The sequence below is a fragment of the Salvia splendens genome, chromosome 8 (genome assembly GCF_004379255.2).
Source record: "Salvia splendens isolate huo1 chromosome 8, SspV2, whole genome shotgun sequence".
In the NCBI taxonomy this organism is placed as follows: domain Eukaryota; kingdom Viridiplantae; phylum Streptophyta; class Magnoliopsida; order Lamiales; family Lamiaceae; genus Salvia; species Salvia splendens.
Window position 1 is genome coordinate 6312501 of NC_056039.1, and position 20614 is coordinate 6333114.

At 35.8% G+C, this 20614-nt stretch overlaps 3 protein-coding genes across 3 annotated transcripts; 2 read left to right on the forward strand and 1 right to left on the reverse strand.

Moving 5' to 3' along the window:
* Positions 1–2069: 2069 nt before the first annotated feature.
* LOC121745655 lies at positions 2070–2543 on the forward strand. Its single transcript, XM_042139638.1, has one exon. It carries the CDS (start codon positions 2070–2072, stop codon positions 2541–2543), a length of 474 nt encoding a protein of 157 aa, XP_041995572.1.
* A 2278-nt stretch (positions 2544–4821) lies between these two features.
* Positions 4822–10812, reverse strand: LOC121745262 (CTP synthase-like). Its single transcript, XM_042139091.1, has 23 exons — positions 10460–10812; positions 9689–9768; positions 9399–9485; positions 9265–9315; positions 9053–9170; positions 8903–8959; positions 8668–8732; positions 8484–8567; positions 8094–8144; positions 7944–8006; positions 7803–7849; positions 7500–7569; positions 7358–7420; positions 6973–7062; positions 6825–6863; positions 6552–6701; positions 6391–6468; positions 6217–6302; positions 5883–5931; positions 5716–5796; positions 5447–5540; positions 5260–5342; positions 4822–5130 (listed from the first exon to the last, which is right to left on the reverse strand). Exons 1-22 carry the CDS (start codon positions 10575–10577, stop codon positions 5275–5277), a joined length of 1689 nt encoding a protein of 562 aa, XP_041995025.1. The 5' UTR covers positions 10578–10812; the 3' UTR covers positions 4822–5130; positions 5260–5274.
* A 6964-nt stretch (positions 10813–17776) lies between these two features.
* LOC121743768 lies at positions 17777–18903 on the forward strand. The gene has a single exon (XM_042137135.1). It carries the CDS (start codon positions 17899–17901, stop codon positions 18763–18765), a length of 867 nt encoding a protein of 288 aa, XP_041993069.1. The 5' UTR covers positions 17777–17898; the 3' UTR covers positions 18766–18903.
* The last annotated feature ends 1711 nt before the right edge of the window (positions 18904–20614 follow it).

Genomic DNA, 20614 nt, shown 5'->3' on the forward strand with positions numbered 1-20614 from the left:
AGACAATTGTTAATTCGACTTACAAGGCATATTTAGTTTATGATATTATGTAAATATTAGTTATTAGTATGGTCCAGCTAGGGGGTGGACATTAAACTTTTCCCGAATTGGACTGGATTGAAAAATCTTTTTCTTTTAAAAATAAAATCAATCCGAAATATTCAAAAAATAAAAAATTTGAACTACGAAAATCCATCTGGATCGAAAAATTGAAATGGAACAAATATATCCAAAACAGTGAAACAATCCAAAAATTATTTTTCATGAACTTACATGCAAATATATATTTAACCCAACCATATAACATATTTGAAAATCATAATAATATAAAAAATAAAGGTTGTGATATACTAAGAACTAATTCCTAATATAGAATTACAAAACTTTCATTTTAAGATAAAAATAGTTTATTTTAGAAAATCAAGATTTAAAAATACAAAATTCATTTTAGATTGTTTAAAGATGTCGCTTTTTAGTTTATTTCAGAAAGGATAACTTAAAACAATTTAAAAAGACATCCGTATTTTTAAAATCTGAACTTTTTTGAAATGTATAATACTCTTTCATTTTTAGTCCGTCCCACAAGAATATGCACTTTTCAATTTTAGAATCTCTTTTCACTCTAATGAGGTGAGGCTTATTCTCCACTAATAATACTTTAATTACTTCTTCTCTCTATCTCTCTCTTATTTCCCAATTTTGCATTAACGTGTCGAACTCAAAGTGCAAATTCTTTAGGGACGGAGGGAGTACTAAATATGAACTAAAAAATTGGATTTTGTATTATCAAACAATGACAGTTTTGCATTAGAAATTAGTTCTATTTTGATCACAATTCTATAAAAATTAATACTAATTTAATCTTTATTTTATCTATGAATTTGTATTAATCTTAATATCTCATTATCATCCTATGAAATAATGGAACCCCTACCATAGAGAAATATATTAGTAATTCGCAATCAGGAGGAAGGAAATGAATATTTTTCGAATGAGCTGTGCTCATTTTCCGCATAATAAGATGAGAAGTTATGTAGAAACTTCCTAAGAAACTGTGTGCATAAAGGGCCCCATTTCTTAATCATTTCCCTGAAATCGAATATTATTATAACCTTATTTTTTTCACGTACACCAGAAGGGACACTGAGGGAATTGCTTAATGATACAAATTACGATTAGTGTACAATTTTATGAGTACATTTTTTACCAATATCATACGTGTGTTGCCTAATCTACAAATATTAGTAGTATTACTTTTATTAGAGGTTTTTTAAAGTTTATATAATGTCGTCATTTGTGTGATAAAACTTTTGGATGATTCATATGTAAATGTTGGACTAAAATAACGCAATCTAAATATCTAATGCAGAGCAGACAGTAATGGATCATCTTGGATGAGACAAACTAAAAAGAAAAGTGAGTCATCTTTAATGGGACGGAGGAAGTACAATTTTTACTGCAATAGTATCGTAATTACTCTGTAAAAAGCCAATTGTTACGTCAAAATAAAATATTTACCATTTGAATTTATTAATAATTAATAACAGTATTTACAATGGAGTATATTATACGCATCTGTATTAACAAGTTGCATTTAGCTAACAACCAATTCACAAGTACTGCATGCATCGCTAACTTAATTCATTTCATAATTAATACTAGGCTTTAAGCATCCTTCCATCCACATTTAAAGGGACGTCTGGCTTTAGTTGATATATTAGTGTTTCATTATTGAAATTATTTAGTTATGTTTGGATTATGACTAAAATACAAAAAATTATACTCCGCACCGCCCACAAAAGGAAAAAAAAAACCCAAAATTTAACATTTTACAGAGTTGTTCCCAAACAGACCCCCACTAGGCACTAGCCGTAAATTAACCATCCGCTTCCTCCCTCATACCGCGTACATATCTTCAAATCCTCTTCCCCTATATATAGTAAACCCCATCCAATTTCACAATCCAATCACAACCTGCAATTTTTTAAAAAATTAAACAGTTTCTCTCTCTAGAATTCCATCACTCTCATATAACACATATACATAACATGAAGCAAAAAGCATCAAAAATGTCGAAACGCACCTCACTCTTCACTCACAGAGCGTGGGAGCTCCTCCGCGCGCTGCTGTGCACCAGAAGAGGCGAATTGTGCAGAAACAGAGCCGCGATCACGCGCAGCGCGTTCCACAAGTTATTCAAAAAAATCGGGGCCTACGCCGCCAGAGATTCGCGCACGGCGCTTCTCTACGGCGATCACGAGATCTCGTTCCAGAGGACGCCGGTGGTGCACGTGAGGATGCACCGCGCGCCGGCTGCTCTGCGGCTCAAGCTGCCGCACATTCCGTGCGTCACGCCGCAGGTGGATCACGATTGGGAGGATGAGGACGATGAGGTGTGGTGCGATCCTGTGCGTCGCAATTGTTTGTTGAAGGAGGAGGAGATGAGTGATGAAAGTGATGAGGGGATTGATGAGAGGGCGGAGGAGTTCATCACTAAGTTCTATGAGGAAATGAAGCAGCAGAGACAGATTTCATATGTATGAGTGATGCGGCGGTATTGGAATTGGAATTGGAATTGCATTAGACTCTGGTTTAAGCGCTTCTGGTGATTTCTGTTTTAAAATTTAGGATATGGAGTGTATATATATAAAAGGAATAAGAAATGCGTTTGTGTTATAACTGCATATGGATAACTCCCTAGCAGATTCATTCCTTCAAAATTTCAAATGCTTTAACATTTCGCCTAGCAAGATGCTTGACTACCCATCTCTATGAAAAAAGCACTCAACAGTTCACAATGGCTGCACTTTTCAAGTATTCGCCTTACACAGTTAGACTTCAATTTTTTATTTTATTACAAGTAGAAATTCAATAGTACTATTTTAAATGGACAATTTGACTAGATATTCTTTAAATTTTGTTAAATTCTGATTTTGGAGTCTTGCTTTTTTTTTATTTGCCTTATAAAATTACTCCATCCGTCCTCTAAAAAATAGAAACTACTCTATTTCCTTTTAGATCCATCAATAAAAATAGAAACATTTTATGTAAAAAAACTTCTTTCTCTCTAATGACTAACTCATTTTTATTTCTATCTCTATCTTACTTTCTTAATTTTATATTAAAACTCGCCCTGTTTCAAAAGTCCCTATTTTTAGGAGATAGAAAAGAAATATTATTTTTTTTCCACCCAAACTAAGGTTGTGCTTTGATTTTGCAACCAAATAGGAGTGAGATTCTGGGGATAACATAGAGCGATCATTTATTTATATGACATTAATGCGTCAACCAAGACAAGCATAGCGTTTTGTGCAGTGAAACAAAATCTTACTCCCTCTATCCCCTATATGTGTTCTATTTTGACTCGATACCAGTTTTAAGATTTGTAGAATAAACTCGATTTAAAAAGTTAGTTAGACGATTAATATAGGATAGATCAAAATGAAAAACTTAGACACTTAATGGGACACGGAGGGTATTATACTCCCTCCGTCACATAAAAATTGACACTTTTAGGATGTTATTAAATTTAATCCACAATTGATAAAGTAGTAAGTAATTGAAATAAAAAATTATTGGAGTATTATTAGTGTAGAATATGGATCACCTCATTAGAGAGAGAAAAATCACCAAAAATAGATACTCCCCCTGTCCCACGTTAATTGATGCATTTATTTTCGGCACGAGATTTAAGAAAGTTGTTGTTTAATAAATTAAATAAAGTAAAATAAAGTATAAGAGAATAAAGTAAAAGAAAAGATAGATGGTAAAGTAAAAGAAAGAGTGATTTTTTATTTATTTATTTTTTGTTCATACGTAGGAGTTCGAGATACATTCGGCAAGCGAACTAGCCCGCCACATCCCCTCGTGGCTCGAATACTTTAGCTTCCCTCCGACGGGTTCGGGCGTGAACTAGCTATACTTTAGCTTCCCTCCGACGGGTTCGGGCGTGAACTAGCCAATGTTGGCTCGTAGACAGCACTCCCTCCGACGAGTTCAGCCCCGGTAGACTACGTTCCACCCTCAGACGAGTCCAGGCTCGAAAGCTTGCCAAGCCCCAAGGAAACAACCTTGAACAGGCTGACAGGGAAATTAATCCCAAAGTCGTGCCATCCAGGAGTCGAACTCAAGACCTCCAGGATGATGCCATATTCTTGCCACCCTTCTCAACCACTTGAGCTAGGGGGCTTGGATAGTGATTACAACTCAAGTAACTTGGAACGGAGAGATTATTGACTATTTTTGTGGAACATACCAAATTGGGAAGAGTGCCGTGCCATATCCTTGCCACCCTTCTCAACCACTTGAGCTAGGGGGCTTGGATAGTGATTAAATGTTTTGTTTTTAGCCATAAAGAGAAATTACTCAAGTAACTTGTGACAATCCAAAATAGAATACAACTCAAGTAACTTGGAACGGAGAGATTATTGACTATTTTTGTGGAACATACCAAATTGGGAAGAGTGTATATTAATAATCAAAATCTTGATTGGTGACAAAATCAGGATATATCAATAGTTTGATAATTCATAGTATTAGCAAAATTATGTAAATAAACAAAATCGAATAATTGCAACGGTGTAAACATGGTCCAAAAGGTTCAAAAAAATCAATTATATTGCTACAGTATTTTAAAAAATCAATCCTTTTCTTGAAACAAATGAACAGATGAGATAGATAATAGACCACCATGCAATGGTGGGCGTAAAATAGCACAACTAGGCCCTGCAGAAGCAACATTTTCGCTTTTGAGAGACATTAGTACTACTTTATAGAGAGCAGAAAAGGTAAAGTGGAAAAAAGGTGAAAATATACATCAGATTCAGTAGAAAATTTATGAATATTTTTTTTGTGATTTAGCCAAAATATTCAAAACATTTGTCTGAGTACAACTGCATATAAACTAAGGCTAACAGACTTGCAAAATTACCTGGGGATCTAATACCAGAAATACATACTTACAATTGGCATAGATGAAGCCACCTTTCTCGTATAAAAAACTAGCAGAAAAGAAAATAAACTAACTTCAACCAAATATCAAGATAGAAACAGGTTCCATTGGCCTAACGTAATCCAGCTGTAGCACTAGTCGAGCTTTCGATAGCATCACTGACCAGGTCCACAGTTTCCCTGCGCCGAAAAAATACAGAATAAAATATAGTATTATGAAACAACAACAATGCAACACATTATTTCTCACTGCCTAGGGGGCAAGATAACAATACTGGTAGGAAAACAGAATTTGGGATTTCTATACACCATGAAGCAGCAGAACTACAAGCTTCCATTACGAGGATTTTGAAGGTAAGGTCCTAACTGCCCAATTGCCGCCAAAATGAAACCTATAAATAGAAATTGAATATGTAATCAATAATCAATTACTAAACTTAGTAAAATAACCACAACAATCTTATTCACATATGTATGTACAGAGCTTTTCGACTACCTAAGAACAGTGGTGAGGGCCTCCCAGGGCGTGACTTGAATTCTGGATGGAACTGAGCCCCGACATAAAAGGGATGGTCTTTGAGCTCCAAAATCTACATAATAGGACAGATTTGAAGAAATATATAGTCATTATAAATCAGTTGTGAGCAGTCACAGAGAATACGTAAAAACAAGTACTGCATGTTTGATAAATAGAGCAAGTGCAAAATGAAACAATTAGTTACATTTAGATAAAATGATTAGATGAGAACAAAGCAGGTAGCTTACCTCCATCCGTTTTCCAGTTTCATCTTTCCCAACAAATTTTAGGCCAGATTTCTCTAAGGTATTAACCATTTCTGGGTTCACCTGTACAAAGTCATAATAAATAATGATGAGTTTGAAAGTTTACGATAAAAATTTAAGTAAACGCAGTAATTTTCTAATCAGTTAACCTCATAGCGGTGCCTATGTCTTTCATCAACATGCTCTGAGTTATGGTACCTGTACCAGAAATAATAGTTAGAATATCTGACATTTAGAATATCTGAAATTGCAAGCCTTGGTGCGGCCTTAATTTGGGAAGAAAACTTGAAACAGAATGACAGAATATGTATGTCAAGTCAATTTAGTAGTTAGAAAAAAAATGGTAAAAAAAACTACCAGCAACTTGCATTGCCTATAGCATAATGATTTTTTTACTAATCTTGGTGTCACAGATAGGGATCAAAGGAGATTCATAAATCATAGATTTGCAATTTTAAGGAGAGGAATATGGTTCGTGGTTACAGTTTTGCGGTCAAGCAGTCAGGTGTCTGAAATAGTGTTCTTCGACTACCAAGTCTCATTGTGCTTCCCATGTGAGTTTTTGAACCCTAGAAAGAAACAAGGAATGACATCTATCAAATAAAATAATGTTTCAAAGAGGAATAAACCATTAAATAAATTGAGAATGCAAGCTACCTCGGGCATGAATATCACAACAGGATTTGGGGTATCCTTATCAAACTCGGAGCTGTTTGCCCTTTCCATGCCCAAAACCTGAATATCATATTATGGAATTAAGTCCCTTTGTCCACAATGTGGTCATAAAAAAGGAACAGATGATTAAAGGAAAATCTTACATTTCTCGCAAACTCAATCACGGATATCTGCATACCCAAACATATCCCGAGATATGGAACTTTGTTCTCTCGGGCATATTTTGCAGCCAATAGCATACCTTTGACACCCCGATCTCCAAACCCACCAGGAATCAAGATGCATGCAGCATTCTGAAAAATACAGATAGCTTGTGAGAGAAAAAAACTTCAAAAAAAAATCCAAGGGACATAAACCATATTAGACCTAATGGAGTGAATACCAGGTAACAGGATAGCTAAGTGAAAAGTCAATACCTTAAGAGTTCTCCAAGCTGTCGCTTGAGCTTCCGGTGTCTGCATTGAAGAATAAATAAGTTGTCAATTGTAAGAGACATGGGGTTCTAGCATCAAATCATGGTGTAAAGGTAATTAATCATTGAATGAAAATTTCATATATCCATACAGACAACGCATTGTCATCTTCAAGATCTGAAGCTGCAATCCAATCAATTGCTGGCTTCAATGAACAGGCAATGCAAGCATGCAAAAGGGCCTGCCAAACAAAGCAAGAGAATTAAATATCACACCATGGCTATAAAAATAATAGGAACTCAGGAGAATTCACTATTTAATTAAGGTGAAATGACAAAATTTTCCATTATGCAAAGGGAGTATAAATAAATAAACAGGGGGCACAACAGGGAAGTGAAATCAGAAACACCAAGGCAAGATATATGTCAAAGTATTCCTAGTGAATCAATTCCACAGTAATTACTTCACTGATAAAAGGTTAAATCTCTGAGATACAATCGACCAGAGAGAGGGGGGGAGAAAGATGAGGAACCCACCTTCACCACTGACAGATAAGAATCTGCCATTCCAACATATTTCCCGACCATTGCAATTCTCACCTGTAATAGCACTGAGATTCTCATCTGATTTTCGAAAGAACATAACTGGTGGAATACAATAAAGGGGTACGGTGCTAACAGAGTTTGAGAGATTGTCAAAGGTTTCGGCTCTATCAGTCCATTCTTGTAAATTAGGAGGATTGGCAACACTGAAACAAAGAGCAGCACCATGTCATAATCAGCAACCATTCATGTTATATCTTATGCAACGATTCTTTCCAGTATTTCTAGATACAAAATATGTAAATGTTCTGTTTCAATCACAGAGAACATAGACCAGTCAACCAACTGTTCAACAACATTTGTCCTGCAAATAATTATAGACCAAGATAGACATGAAAAATGCAAAATATAATGCTAAAAGCAAAAATAGAACTCACACCTCTGTAGCTCCAGATGTGTTAGAATGGCATTATGTGCATTTTGACCCTGGACAGGGGAATTATAATCAAAGTAAAAAACCAAGGATGAATAGGGTAATAGACTGGGAGTGCACATTTTTACAGAGATAAGAATTACCCACCCGAAGCAGTAGAGGGATGTGCCAAATATTTGGCACGTCATGGATATTGAGTATATTGCTAACCTGGAAATATCATCACATATAAAGTTAAAAGAAAAAATGACACGTAGCACAGTGCAGTACAAAAAAAAATGACAACTAACAACTTACAGGGACATGGCAAAATTGTGACAATTTTTGCTTTGTATTCTCCAATAGAGGCTGCAATATTAATCAAAAGCCAACATCAAATACTACTGAAAGTGTAGTTAAGAGATTAAAACCATTCAAACTTGAGCATTGGTGATCAACCACATTTTCAGGTGAGGTCTTGTATGAGACAGTGTCAGGGGTCAAGATACATAAGAACTGTACAGGTAACACCAATAAAATTACAAACATGCCACCAGATAAGGCCTTGGGTTCCAGTACGGGTCTTTTCAGACGGATTTTGACCCATAAGATTCTCTCTACAAGTTTTTACTTACTTTTAATAGCCTTCAACTTTTGTTCAAAGATTTTTGCTAAGAATAAAATATCTTGTCCATAGTAACAATGTACCTCTGCTGAGCGGCAAGCTAGAAAATGGGGGGTCAAGCCTAATGCCCTCAATTCTCGGACACTATGTTGCGTGGGTTTAGTTTTCTGCATCGAGTCAAATGTGGGAGATAGGAATTAGATTCACAAAATAAGTATGTAAATAACGAGACTGTAGAATTTAATATTTTTAAATAACAAATATTACCTGTTCACCAACAACTCCTAGAACGGGGATAAGGCTGACATGGATCAAACAGAAATTATTTTGTCCTGCGAAAGAAACGACCAATAAGAAGAGAGTCCACTAGGACCATGAGACCCACAATGAGGTGTCTTAACCCTCAAAGCATGAGAAAGAAATGAATGGATAGTAACAAAAAAAAGGACCAGCAATACAAAAACTTTATGCTCCCATATGGAGGCAATTTATTCAATCTTACCCACAGAGAAGAGTAGCTGTCTCAGAGCTTCAATGAACGGCATTGACTCAATATCACCTAGAGAAGGAACATTAAGATCACTGAGAGTAAACAAATTTGAAGACTGATCTTTCAATAAGGAACAACAATCTTAGGCAAATAACTCTTTACCAACAGTGCCGCCCAATTCTATAACACAAACATCTGCAGGACCTTCTTTCCCATCCACAGGGATATGTGATACTGATTCAATCCAATTCTTAATGGCTTCGGTAATGTGGGGTACCACCTGAACTCAACCCAGAATGCAACAAGAGATGAAAATAAGAGTCAACGTCACTTATTCTATCCAAACAAAAACAACACCTAAAAACTACAACAACCTGTACTGTCTTCCCAAGATAATCACCTCTCCGCTCCTGTTCGAGGACAGACTGAAAAAGGATTGCAAAATTAGCCTCGATGAAAGAAACATGCAATCAAGTCAACTAGAAACCTAAGGCCAATAGTATATTACCTGATATATCTTTCCTGTAGTAATATTGTTGTCCCTAGTAAGTCTCACATCCAGAAACCTTTCATAGTTACCTAAATCAAGATCCACCTATCCAAAAGTTGCCAAAAAATTAACCTCAAATTGTAGCCTTTGCAACTTAAGCAAGCAGGGTTAACACACATAAAGCCTGCATGTGAAAACTTTATACAAGTTCAAAATAAATCTTAATCTGATACTTCTTGAGACATATAGTGTGTAACAAGTTTAATGCAGCAAAGATGATACTTTTGGGTTAGCAAGATTGGGGATACCTCGCCTCCATCATCGAGAACAAAAACCTCCCCATGCTCAAATGGGGACATTGTACCAGCATCTGTATTCAAATAGGGATCTACATGCATATGAAGGCAAAGTAAGTAGGCACCCATGAACAAAGTATGAAAAAATCCATATTACTGAACAAGCAATTAAATTGATATGCCTACAGATAAAATACAAACTGGACTACATAACAGAGTTAGACATAAATACTTATGATGCCCGAATCAATCATCTCAAATAATAGTTAAGAATTTCACCAAGCAATCATGAAATGCTTATCAATAGAAAATGAAGTTTAAATAAAAACAGAAAGACAAACGTTCTACAGAAAGTGCAGGAATACAACTAAATGAAACTGATATCCATTATGCAAGGCATTTCAAGAATATTATATTCAAACAAAAAAATTTAAAACACTCATACGTTCCAACTTTCACCGCGACGCGCATCCAATAAAATATCGAGAAACCAATGCTCATCCCCATCCAAATTTAGGTTAAACAAATTCGATTCAGCTCCCTAAAACCTCTTACCACACCAATCATCATTTCCAGACTCTGAAAATGCAATTCAACATCACGCAATAAAGATTGAAATCATAAACAAATAAACAGCCTCATGCAATTACGTATTCCTTCAGGAATATACTCGCATTCCTATTTTCACAATCCTGGATCCACGCCATTACAGCGGAAAATCAAAAAATACCACAATAATCGACATATAAAACAACAATCAACCGCGGGAAATAGCTAACACACCAATTTTAATGGAGGTGACACGCAGGCCGCACGCTTTCAGCACGACGCCTATGCTGCTGGCGGTGACGCCTTTTCCGAGGCCGCTCACCACGCCTCCGGTGACCAAAACATACTTCATTTCTAACCGTTTCTTCTCAATCAATCAGGAAAAAAAATTGTGAAATCGAATATTATATCGGTTATACGGCGTGTCAGAAATCCGAGCGGGAAGAAGGGGGGAAAAATTCTTTAGCTCGTGGAATAAAGGAATCTCTCAGCTATATCAAACTGCAGTCGCTATCGCTGTTTCCACAACGGCTTTCTGTTTCCATTTCACGAGGGTTTCCTTTAACATAAATAGCTCATGGAAAGGCTAAAGCCCTAATTCCTAAAACCTTCCAAATTGACAAAAATGGCAAATGTGATAAATTTGTCAAATCTTTGTGGATTGCAATCATGATGGCCCATTGTGCATGGGCCTGCCTATTAACGAATATTTCCACATATGGTTAATTTAAAATCTAAATTTTGCCCAAATTCATTGTATATATTCTTCATGACGATAGTCACGTTAATTACGTAATTTGTTGCCTTGAACAATAATTTAATCTCATAACAAGTTCTTACTATATGGAGTATTGATTATGAGATTTGTGCCTACCAATTTAATTTGTTGCGCTAAATGTTATCTATGGTTTTAGTGGAGGCATACCAATTGGTTTGGAATATGTCATGCAAATATGGTTAGTTGATTAAAATTTGATATCTCAGCAATTACGACAATTCAATGAATATATGCCACTCATTCATTGAATTGAAAAAAAAAGTGACTCGAATTTCGTGTCTTTCCTAATGTGTCATCCTCATATCACATATGATATTAATGACTTATCACCTATCTAATTTTACAAAGAAAAATGTTTTGGAGACATAATGTCTAAGACATAATGAGGTTAAAGTAGTCATTTTAGATTGTTTTATAATTTTTTTTAAATAAATGTTTTGTGCATATACCATACTACCCTTGTGCATATAAAAACATTAAATTGTTCATTAATATACTTAATTAAGGACATTGCTCTAATTATGTGTATTCAATTATTTTCTTTACATACAACCTTTATATTTATGATTGACAATCTTTTTTTATCTCATATTTCTATTCATTTATTTAAAGACACATATTTAAAGTTTTAAAATAGTTTTTTTATCTCATATTTCTATTCATTTATTTAAAGACACATATTTAAAGTTTTAAAATAGTGTAATTTCATTGATTCTATATATTAATACTTGTTGAGTTTGTGGTTTTGATTTTAAAATTTTCATAATATTAATTTTTTTACATTCAAAAATTTTAATTTCTTTAAAATTCTTAATAAGAATTTCATAATACTAATTGAGTTTATGATTTTCATTATAAGAATTTCAATATTTTATTTTAGTTTCCAAATTTTCAAACTTTAATATCTTTTTAAGAACGTAAGTCGAACCTCAATAAAAAAAATTAGTTAATTACATATTTTTAACTCATTCATTTAATATTTTAAATCTGTATAGTTAATGCTTAGTAGTACTTTTTTTCTAAAGCATTCACCCTATCATGAAATAAATTAGTAGTAGAGTACTTTCAAATATACTACTTTATTAATTTGTTGCATATGGTGGATTGAGTTAATGAGGTCTAATTTTTATAAAGAAAATGAGAAAATTTTAACTGCATAAGTTTTTAATTTATCATGAAATAAATTAAAATATTAAATAAATAAATAATTGAATTGATATTTTTTTATCAAAAATATTAAGTCATTAATACTCATATAATTTCCTCTTGGAGATATCGCTAATCACATCAAATATGCAACCAATTATCAAAGTGTGGAAGATTTTTAGCTAGTGTTATAAAAAAAGAACTCAATATATATCGCAAATTATGTCCTTAAATAAATATTCTATAAACATCGCTAGTATTAAAAAAATAACTAAAATTATTTTCAATCACTTACAAAACTTGTGACATTTTGAGGATACTTAATTAAATTTCCTAATTTGATGAGTCATAAACTCATAATCATGCGTAGAATAGTAGGAATTTGGACAAGGATAATTGATTTGATGTTAAAATACCATTAGGGTAAATTAGTCATAGTATAAAATGTGTTATGTCAAAATGTATATAAGGGTATTATGGCATAGAGACATTATGTCTCTAAATCACTACTCTTTTACAAATATAGCAATCTGATAATTGTTGTGACAAGATTATTGGAAAACGTCACGTTACATTTGGACTAGGGGGACATGCTCACACGCGGATAGTTTTTACCTTTCCTGATTCCTTTTCCATATAATTGATCATTGATAATATAACGAGATTTACTAAACTTAAATCTATTTTAGTATAAATATCATATTATTTAAATTTATTTTAATATAAATATTATATTAAATAGCAATTTTACTCTAATTATTTATACTAAATTTAAATCGAAAAGAATATTCTTTATATTTTACTCATGACATTTGAAAAATGTTTTGATTTTATTTGAGTGTAAACCTAATTAAAAATATGATTGATTTTGGAGTATCATTTGAGCTAATTATCTACTTCATTTTAAGTTTTAGTGTGTATTGGAAATAGTCTAAGTCACAATGTTTTAGACTTCTCGTTTGGTTGAAAACCACCATTTGCGATTAATAAGAGTAAAATTATTACTATCATTTTTTTATTATCATTTATCTATAGGAAGTTATCCATTCTTATTCATCATTTTTATTCTAGTATATACTTTTCATACACAGATGGAAAAATTGTAATTTCAAATATATAAACTTTCTTTTTTCTTATATTCATATTTACAACTATATAGGATGTACTGTTTACATAAAAAAAATAAAACAACTAGAGGTCAATACACCATTTTGTTCCTCCTTCGTAAACTTTCTAGTAGTACTACTAATTTTGAGTTATGGAATATTGAAATTTTTTTTGACTGATTCATAAGATTAAATTTAATAATTTAAGAGAAGACCAATTTTAATATACTCCATATAGACGAGTTACTATTAAATATTTAGCTTGGGCTGATCTAAAATGGTGTTATTGGACCAATTTAGTTTTAATGCGTATTGGGTAACGGTCCTTAGTTATCCATTTGGGATAAGTTTGTTTTATTTCTTAAATTTTAATAAAATGTAAAATCATTGATGTGTACATAGAAGCTTACAATAAAATTAAATAGTCGAACACGTGAATACGTGTTCAACCCATTTGTTTATTGCTCACCTAAAAATAGTACACCTCACCACAAGAAATTGAACAAACGACTAACTTCTTTTTTTTTAAGGAACATAAATCGTAAATATTCAATGTCTTTTATTTTTCTAAATTCTTTATTACTATTTCATATGATTTGCAAACTTTTATACTTATAAGTATATCATAATTAAATTAATATGGAACTAATAAAAAACAAGAATTTTATTAAAAATCATGGAAAATCTAGAGTTCCAGTTATTTTTTCAATAAATTTGAGACATCAAAGACGCTTTTGTAGTTGTTGATGTCGTGGTAATGCAAGTATCTTTCTTTAAATATGTACCCTGTGTGTTAAATTTAAATTTACTTGATCATTTTTTATTGCGATAATAGTTATGTAAAATTCTTTAAGAGCATCTCCAGTGGTTGCCCGTCCCACTCGGGCATCCACTAGGACTTCCCAAAAATACATCCTGACACGTCACTAGGACTTCCCCTGCATAATCCGCCCTTCCCATCGCCCTTCCCACTAGGACTTCCCGCAATAAAATAAATCACAATTATTTAATGGAATTATAATTTTGACACAGAATACGGGAAAATTATGTAATACATAGATGTCCGACTCGGACATACGGAAATTTGTTATCCATTAAGTAGAAATGAAATTTGTAGTAAAAAGAAGAGAGAAACTTGTTAACACAAGTGGTGCGAATGAAATGAAGTTCAACGAGACGTATATATAGAGTTAAAAAAACAATCAAAAAAAAACGGACGTCCGACCCCCCCCCCCCTCCGCCCACAATGGCGCCCGTCGACTCGGACGTCCCGCAGATATCCGAGGACGTGCGACGTCCTACCTGCATGGGTGTATCCGACCTTATTTTCCACAATGGCGGACGTCCGGTCGCCCGTCGCCGACTTCCGAGCCGGATGTCCGCCGCTGGAGATGCTCTAAAAGAAATGGTTTGACAGAAGCAAATATAGCTGCTACGTATACTCTTTTGTGAAGTGTGATGTAACTTTTGGACATGTACATAGTTTTGGTTACCTAATTTCGTATACATTCATATACTATAATTTGATGTGTTCAGCTGCCTAAAAGGGAAAATACTTCTAGAAAATAAAATTGTACTCTGTTGACATCTGCGACTTAAAGAGAATAACCATCACGTCATGCTGTATACCGGTAAAAAAATTTCAATACCAGTGTTAATACGTACATCTGAATTTATTTAATACTACAAAATCTAACACTTTAGATTAGTAAGAAAACACTATTCAGATTTGCTTCCTTCAAATGCACAGTGATGCATATAAATGAAAATTGTTAGAAAAAAAAAATTAAACCATAACTTTTAGTTAACTTCTAATTAATCTCATACGGAGTAGTTAATTAAATTATAAATTTTTGTACATTTCTTAATTGTCCCATACAGTTAAAATTTTAATAAACTTTCCATTTAAATAACAATTTTTAATAAACTTTTGGATAAAAAGTTAGTATTATTCCAGTATATTATAGTATCTGATTTCTAAATGACTAGTTTTATATAAGTGGTTAACATATATTGACGACAAGTAAAAAAATCACAATAAATTTTACAATTAAGAAAAATACAAAAGTTATACTACTTCTAATATAATTAGCTATTTTAAAAGTTATGGAATTAACCAAAAATCAACAAAAAATTATGAGTTAAAAGACAATTTTTCCAATAAAAAATACATAGTATTGATATTTTACTGGAGTAGTATAACTTTGGTCTTCGGAGACGAAAAAGATAAAATAAGAACGCATAGTTTTTTTAAAAAATTAGATAATGATATTCAGATAATACTGTAATAAATAAAAGTTCATTTTCTTTCCGAAATTGCACAGACATATGAATCTATGATAAATATAGGTCTAGCTTATCTTGTCATTTCACCAATCTTCCCCCACCCCTTCAAAGCACAAAAAAATGAGTAAAAATGAAAGTTATGTTTGTGGAGTAGTGTTGTTCATACTTCATAGGTTAAAGTTTGGTAAACACATCTACCACATATTCGAAATAATTAAATGGCCCCCAAGAAAAAATAAAACTCGGTAAAATTAAAACTTCAATTGTGATATCAACGTAATTGATATACTCACCTACATTGTTAGGCCACCCGCAACGCGTCACGCGGGTGGCCCCTATCCTGTCACTCAGGGACGGGATGGTGGCGTGACGCGTTGCCGCGCCCCGTCTCGTCCCCAGCCCGTCACCCGTCCCGTTCCGTAGTGACGAAACGCGAGACGGCTCGCCACGCGCCGAGGTGACGTGGCGCGCTCCCAGGCCATGCGTGACGCCTACTCGCCTTCCCGCGAGGCGAGTGGGCATCGTCACGTTGACGCAATAATTCATTTTCTTAAAAAAATTGAATTAAATAATAAAAATAATAATAAAAAATGTGAAACGGTAATATTACCGTTAATAGCCGTTTTTCCTTTTATTTTTTTTTATTTTTTACTCTATAAATACTCCTAATTCATCCTCATTTCACACAACTACACATCTATTCTTTCTAAATCATCTCCATATCCTCTCCAATTTGCATCTAACATCTCATCACAAAATGTCCGGCAACGGAAACTCCGGCGGTGGCGGCTCCGGCGGGTGGGATCTCAATGCGTTCGGCGACTGGGGAACATGTACAACACATTGGGTGGTTCTGGTTCGTCGACGCCGGGCACCCGGGGTTCGTCGACGCCGGGGGTACCAACCACCCAATTTTGATGTTGATGCATACGCCCGTCCCTCCGTACCGCGGTATTCGCAGGGATTATCCCAGATTCGGGAGGATTATTCGGTTCAACCCACTCCGGAAGAAGGGAGAGGCGGGGGAGGAGGCCGAGGCGGGCGAAGCTCCAGGGCGGAGGCCGAGGCGGACGAAGATGAGGAGGATCTAGGCCGGCATCCGTATGGCCCCAAAGAAACGCTGGCGGTGTACAACGCCTGGATCAGCGTCTCGTACGATCCCATCGTCGGGAATCAACAACCCCGGAAGTGCTTTTGGGAAAAGGTCACCGATGCCTACCATGAGATTAAGCGGAAAAAGACCCGCCGCAGCACATATAAGATGCTCCGCGCTCACTTTAACCGAGTCGACAAATAGGTCAAACGATTCTGCGTCATCCACAAGAATGAAGCGGCTCATTACCAAAGCGGAACCACGAGAGCCGACATTCTGAGGTCGGCTTTGCGGGTCTACTTCGACGACACCAACAAACAATTCAAATATGTCGATGTTTGGGAGGTCGTCAAGGACGAGGAAAGGTGGGCCGGCGGTGTGCGGTCCAGCACGGGCTCGACCTCGAAGCGTACGAAGCACACAGCGAGTGGCCAATACTCGTCTGGTGAGGGCGGTTCGGGCAGTTGGCCACAAGAGTTTGCCTCGCAGGAGGTTGAGACCCCGGCAGACGATGTTGGGGGTTCCTCCCGTGGGCGACGTCGGCCGCAAGGGAGAAATGCGGCGAAGGCGGCTAGAGGGAGGAGGGGCCGAGCCGAATCAAGCCAGGCGGGCTTGGGGGACCCCCCAACTTCCTTATGGTCATGTACATGACCGCCACAATGGCGAACACTTCCCGCATGACGCCAACCCAATACCAAGCCTGGTTTAACGGAATTACGTTCATGGCCGCACAACTTGGCATTCCGCCTCCTCACGGCTTCAGTGCACCTCCACCGCCTTCGGGGGATGATTCGCCGGCGGAGTAGTTTTTTTATTTTCTATAAAATTGTATTTTAAATTATGTCATTTTTATTTTTTTAGGATTTTAATTATATCTTTTTTTGTTTTTTTGAATTTTAAGTTGTATTTTTATTTTATGTTGTACTTTTATTTTATTTTTAATGAAGTGTATTTTTTTAATTGAATTTGATTGGAAATAAAAATAAATGAAATTGAATGAATAGTAATTTAATGAACGAATGGTTGTAGGTTCCGTCCCTTAATTAAGGGATGGAGTAAAAAAGTGCGGTGGAGCTCGCGAATAGTAATTTAAAGAACGGTTAAGAGACGGTTTAGTTATAGCGTTGTGGATGACCTTTACTTCTTTAAATAAAACAGAGGATAGTAGCAGTGCCCCTAGCTTCGTCTCCTTCGCTCTCTGTGATAACTGCGCACAATAATTGCGTGTACAACAAGATTTGTCAGCCCCTCTCTCTCTCCAATAATGCTACCCTCTCATCTCCCCTCCGCCGCTGACCCTCCGCGCCTCAGCCAGGACATCTGCTCAACTCCTTTCGTCAGCGCTCCCTCCAGCCCCGCACATTCCGCCCACTACTACAGTGCTCCCCCCACCCCCATGCATTTCGATCACCCTGTGTTTCTCACCACTGATTCCGCTTCATTCGAATTCGAATTCGAATTCTCTTCTAGGTTTTCTCCTACCGGTAATTTGCCCAACGCCTCCATGACGTCGGCCGACGAGCTCTTCTTCAACGGCCAGATCCGGCCGATGAAGCAATTGCACAGCGGAGGCGGAGATCTCAAATTCTCGCACCGGAAAGCTAGATCCATGTCGCCGGCGGTGGAATACGAGTGGAGAGGCTTCAGCTCCTCCTCCGCCGCCGGAGAACAGGCGAAGAGGATCAACGAGTCGGCAGAGACGACGCCGTCTTGCTCGGCGTCTACGTCGCGGTCGTCGTCGTCGGGGAGGAACTCGAAGAAATGGATGTTTCTCAAGGATCTCCTGCTTCGGAGCAAGAGCGAGGGGAGAGGGAACATGAAGGAGAGATTCTGGTCGATCTCGTTCTCTTCACCGTCATCTTCGCGGGACGCGAAGAATGAGACGAAGAGAGGAACGAAGGCTCCGGTTAGCGGAAAACCTGCGAACGGCGTGTGGCGGAGGCGAGTGCCGCAGCCGTCGGCGCACGAGCTGCATTACACGGCGAATAGAGCGCAGGCGGAGGAGATGAAGAAGAAGACGTTTCTGCCGTACCGGCAAGATCTGCTTGGGTGCCTAGGGTTCAGTTCCAAGAGCTATGTCGCCTTCGCTGGATCATTTACCACTAATCGGAATCCTATTTCATCCGCCTGAAATCGATCGTCTCCAAACAATTTGTTTTCAAAATTTGAATTATGGAGATCTACTGTATACTAACAGAATTATTGCGCTGATGATCAATTTTACATTTGTGATTTGGTTTCAATATATTTTCCCATGATGTATTGGAAATTGCCTCTGTTAATCTAAGTTATATACTTGTTCTAGATTTATTCCAATTTTCACTGCATGAAATTGTATAATGGAGCTTGTACATAAAATTATGGAAGGTTGGGAAGAATAAATCACTAGTTAATGCGGGAAACTGAATATTGAATTATATATACATTTGTTCACGTTTATTTGAAATAAATGTGTAATGTTGATTCGGCTTCTTCACTATGGAGTTTGTATGACATTAATTATTCGTTTAATATGGGCATTTTTTCTCATATAATTTTGAATAATTTAGAGTATGAAAGTAGTAAAATTATACAGTACTTACTTAAATGATTAAATCTATTACCGAGGCAGCTATTTTGTTTTGCCGAATGAGTAATCTTGTCAAAAATCACTAAAAATTTACTTTATGAATTGATGGAACTGGGGCAATAATACTTCCTACTTACTAAAAATCAATCACTCTGGGAAGCATACAACATATGCACAAGCAAAGCGATAGGGGTGGGGATTCGGTCGGTTCGATTCCGACCGAACCGATTAGTCGGTTAATCGAATCCTATTTTTTTTTTCCAAAATCTAGAACTGGAACCGCACCCTTTGTCGGTTCGGTTCCTCAAGGAACCGATCGGTTCGGTCTTCGTTTCCACCGAAGGAACCGAACTCAAGTGCAATACAAATACATTCAGTAAAAATAAAAAACACACGTATAAATCCCTCACACTAATTATCTCCTTCACTAATCTATCTCACCAACAATAATTCCTAATCTATGCAACATAAGTAAAATAATTTAAATATAACATATACATTAGATAATTCCTAATCTGCTAAACTATTGCATGTCTGCATATTGCGAAGTATTAGACATGTAGTAAATTTCGGAGAGCAGCATGCATGAAGAGAAAGGAAGAGCATACCTTCAATCCGAGCAACAGCGTGGAGAGGAGAGGAGAGGAGAGGAGAGCAGCAACGGCGTGGAGGTTTCTAATTGTTACTTTATTAAAACCAAAACAATAAAATTAAAATAAATATATAAAAATTAAATATTAAAGAATAACGATTAACTTAAACTTAATAACCGACACATGACCTTAACCTTAACCTTATTTTTTCGGTTCTCGGTTAACCAAGAACCTAAAAAATAAGATTCGGTTCTAGGTTAACCGAGAACCGTTTTCCCAGGCTTACAAAGCGCTTGATCTTTGATATATAAGTACATTATTTAATATTAATACTACTATATTTTACTTTTAAAAATGGATTCTATTTTTTCCCTTTTTGACCACTTAACCGATAACCTAAAAAATAAGATTCGGTTCTAGGTTAACCGAGAACCGAGAACCGTTTTCCCAGGCCTACAAAGCGCTTGATCTTTGATATATAAGTACATTATTTAATATTAATACTACTATATTTTACTTTAAAAAATGGATTCTATTTTTTTTTTCTTTTTGACCACTTACAAAAAATAATACTACTATTTATATTCTTTTGAATAAAATTATTTTCATAATTAAAAAATATAGTACTCCGTACTGTACTTGTCTCATGGTCCTTCAAAACTTTATTTTAAACAAAGACTAATGAGTCCTAAGAGCATCCGCAATAGGGACGGATATCCCGGCGGACATCCTAAAATACCTCATGTCACGTAATAAGGACAACTCATTCCACAATAGCGTACCTCCCCAAGGACATCCCGGCGGACATCCCAATAATT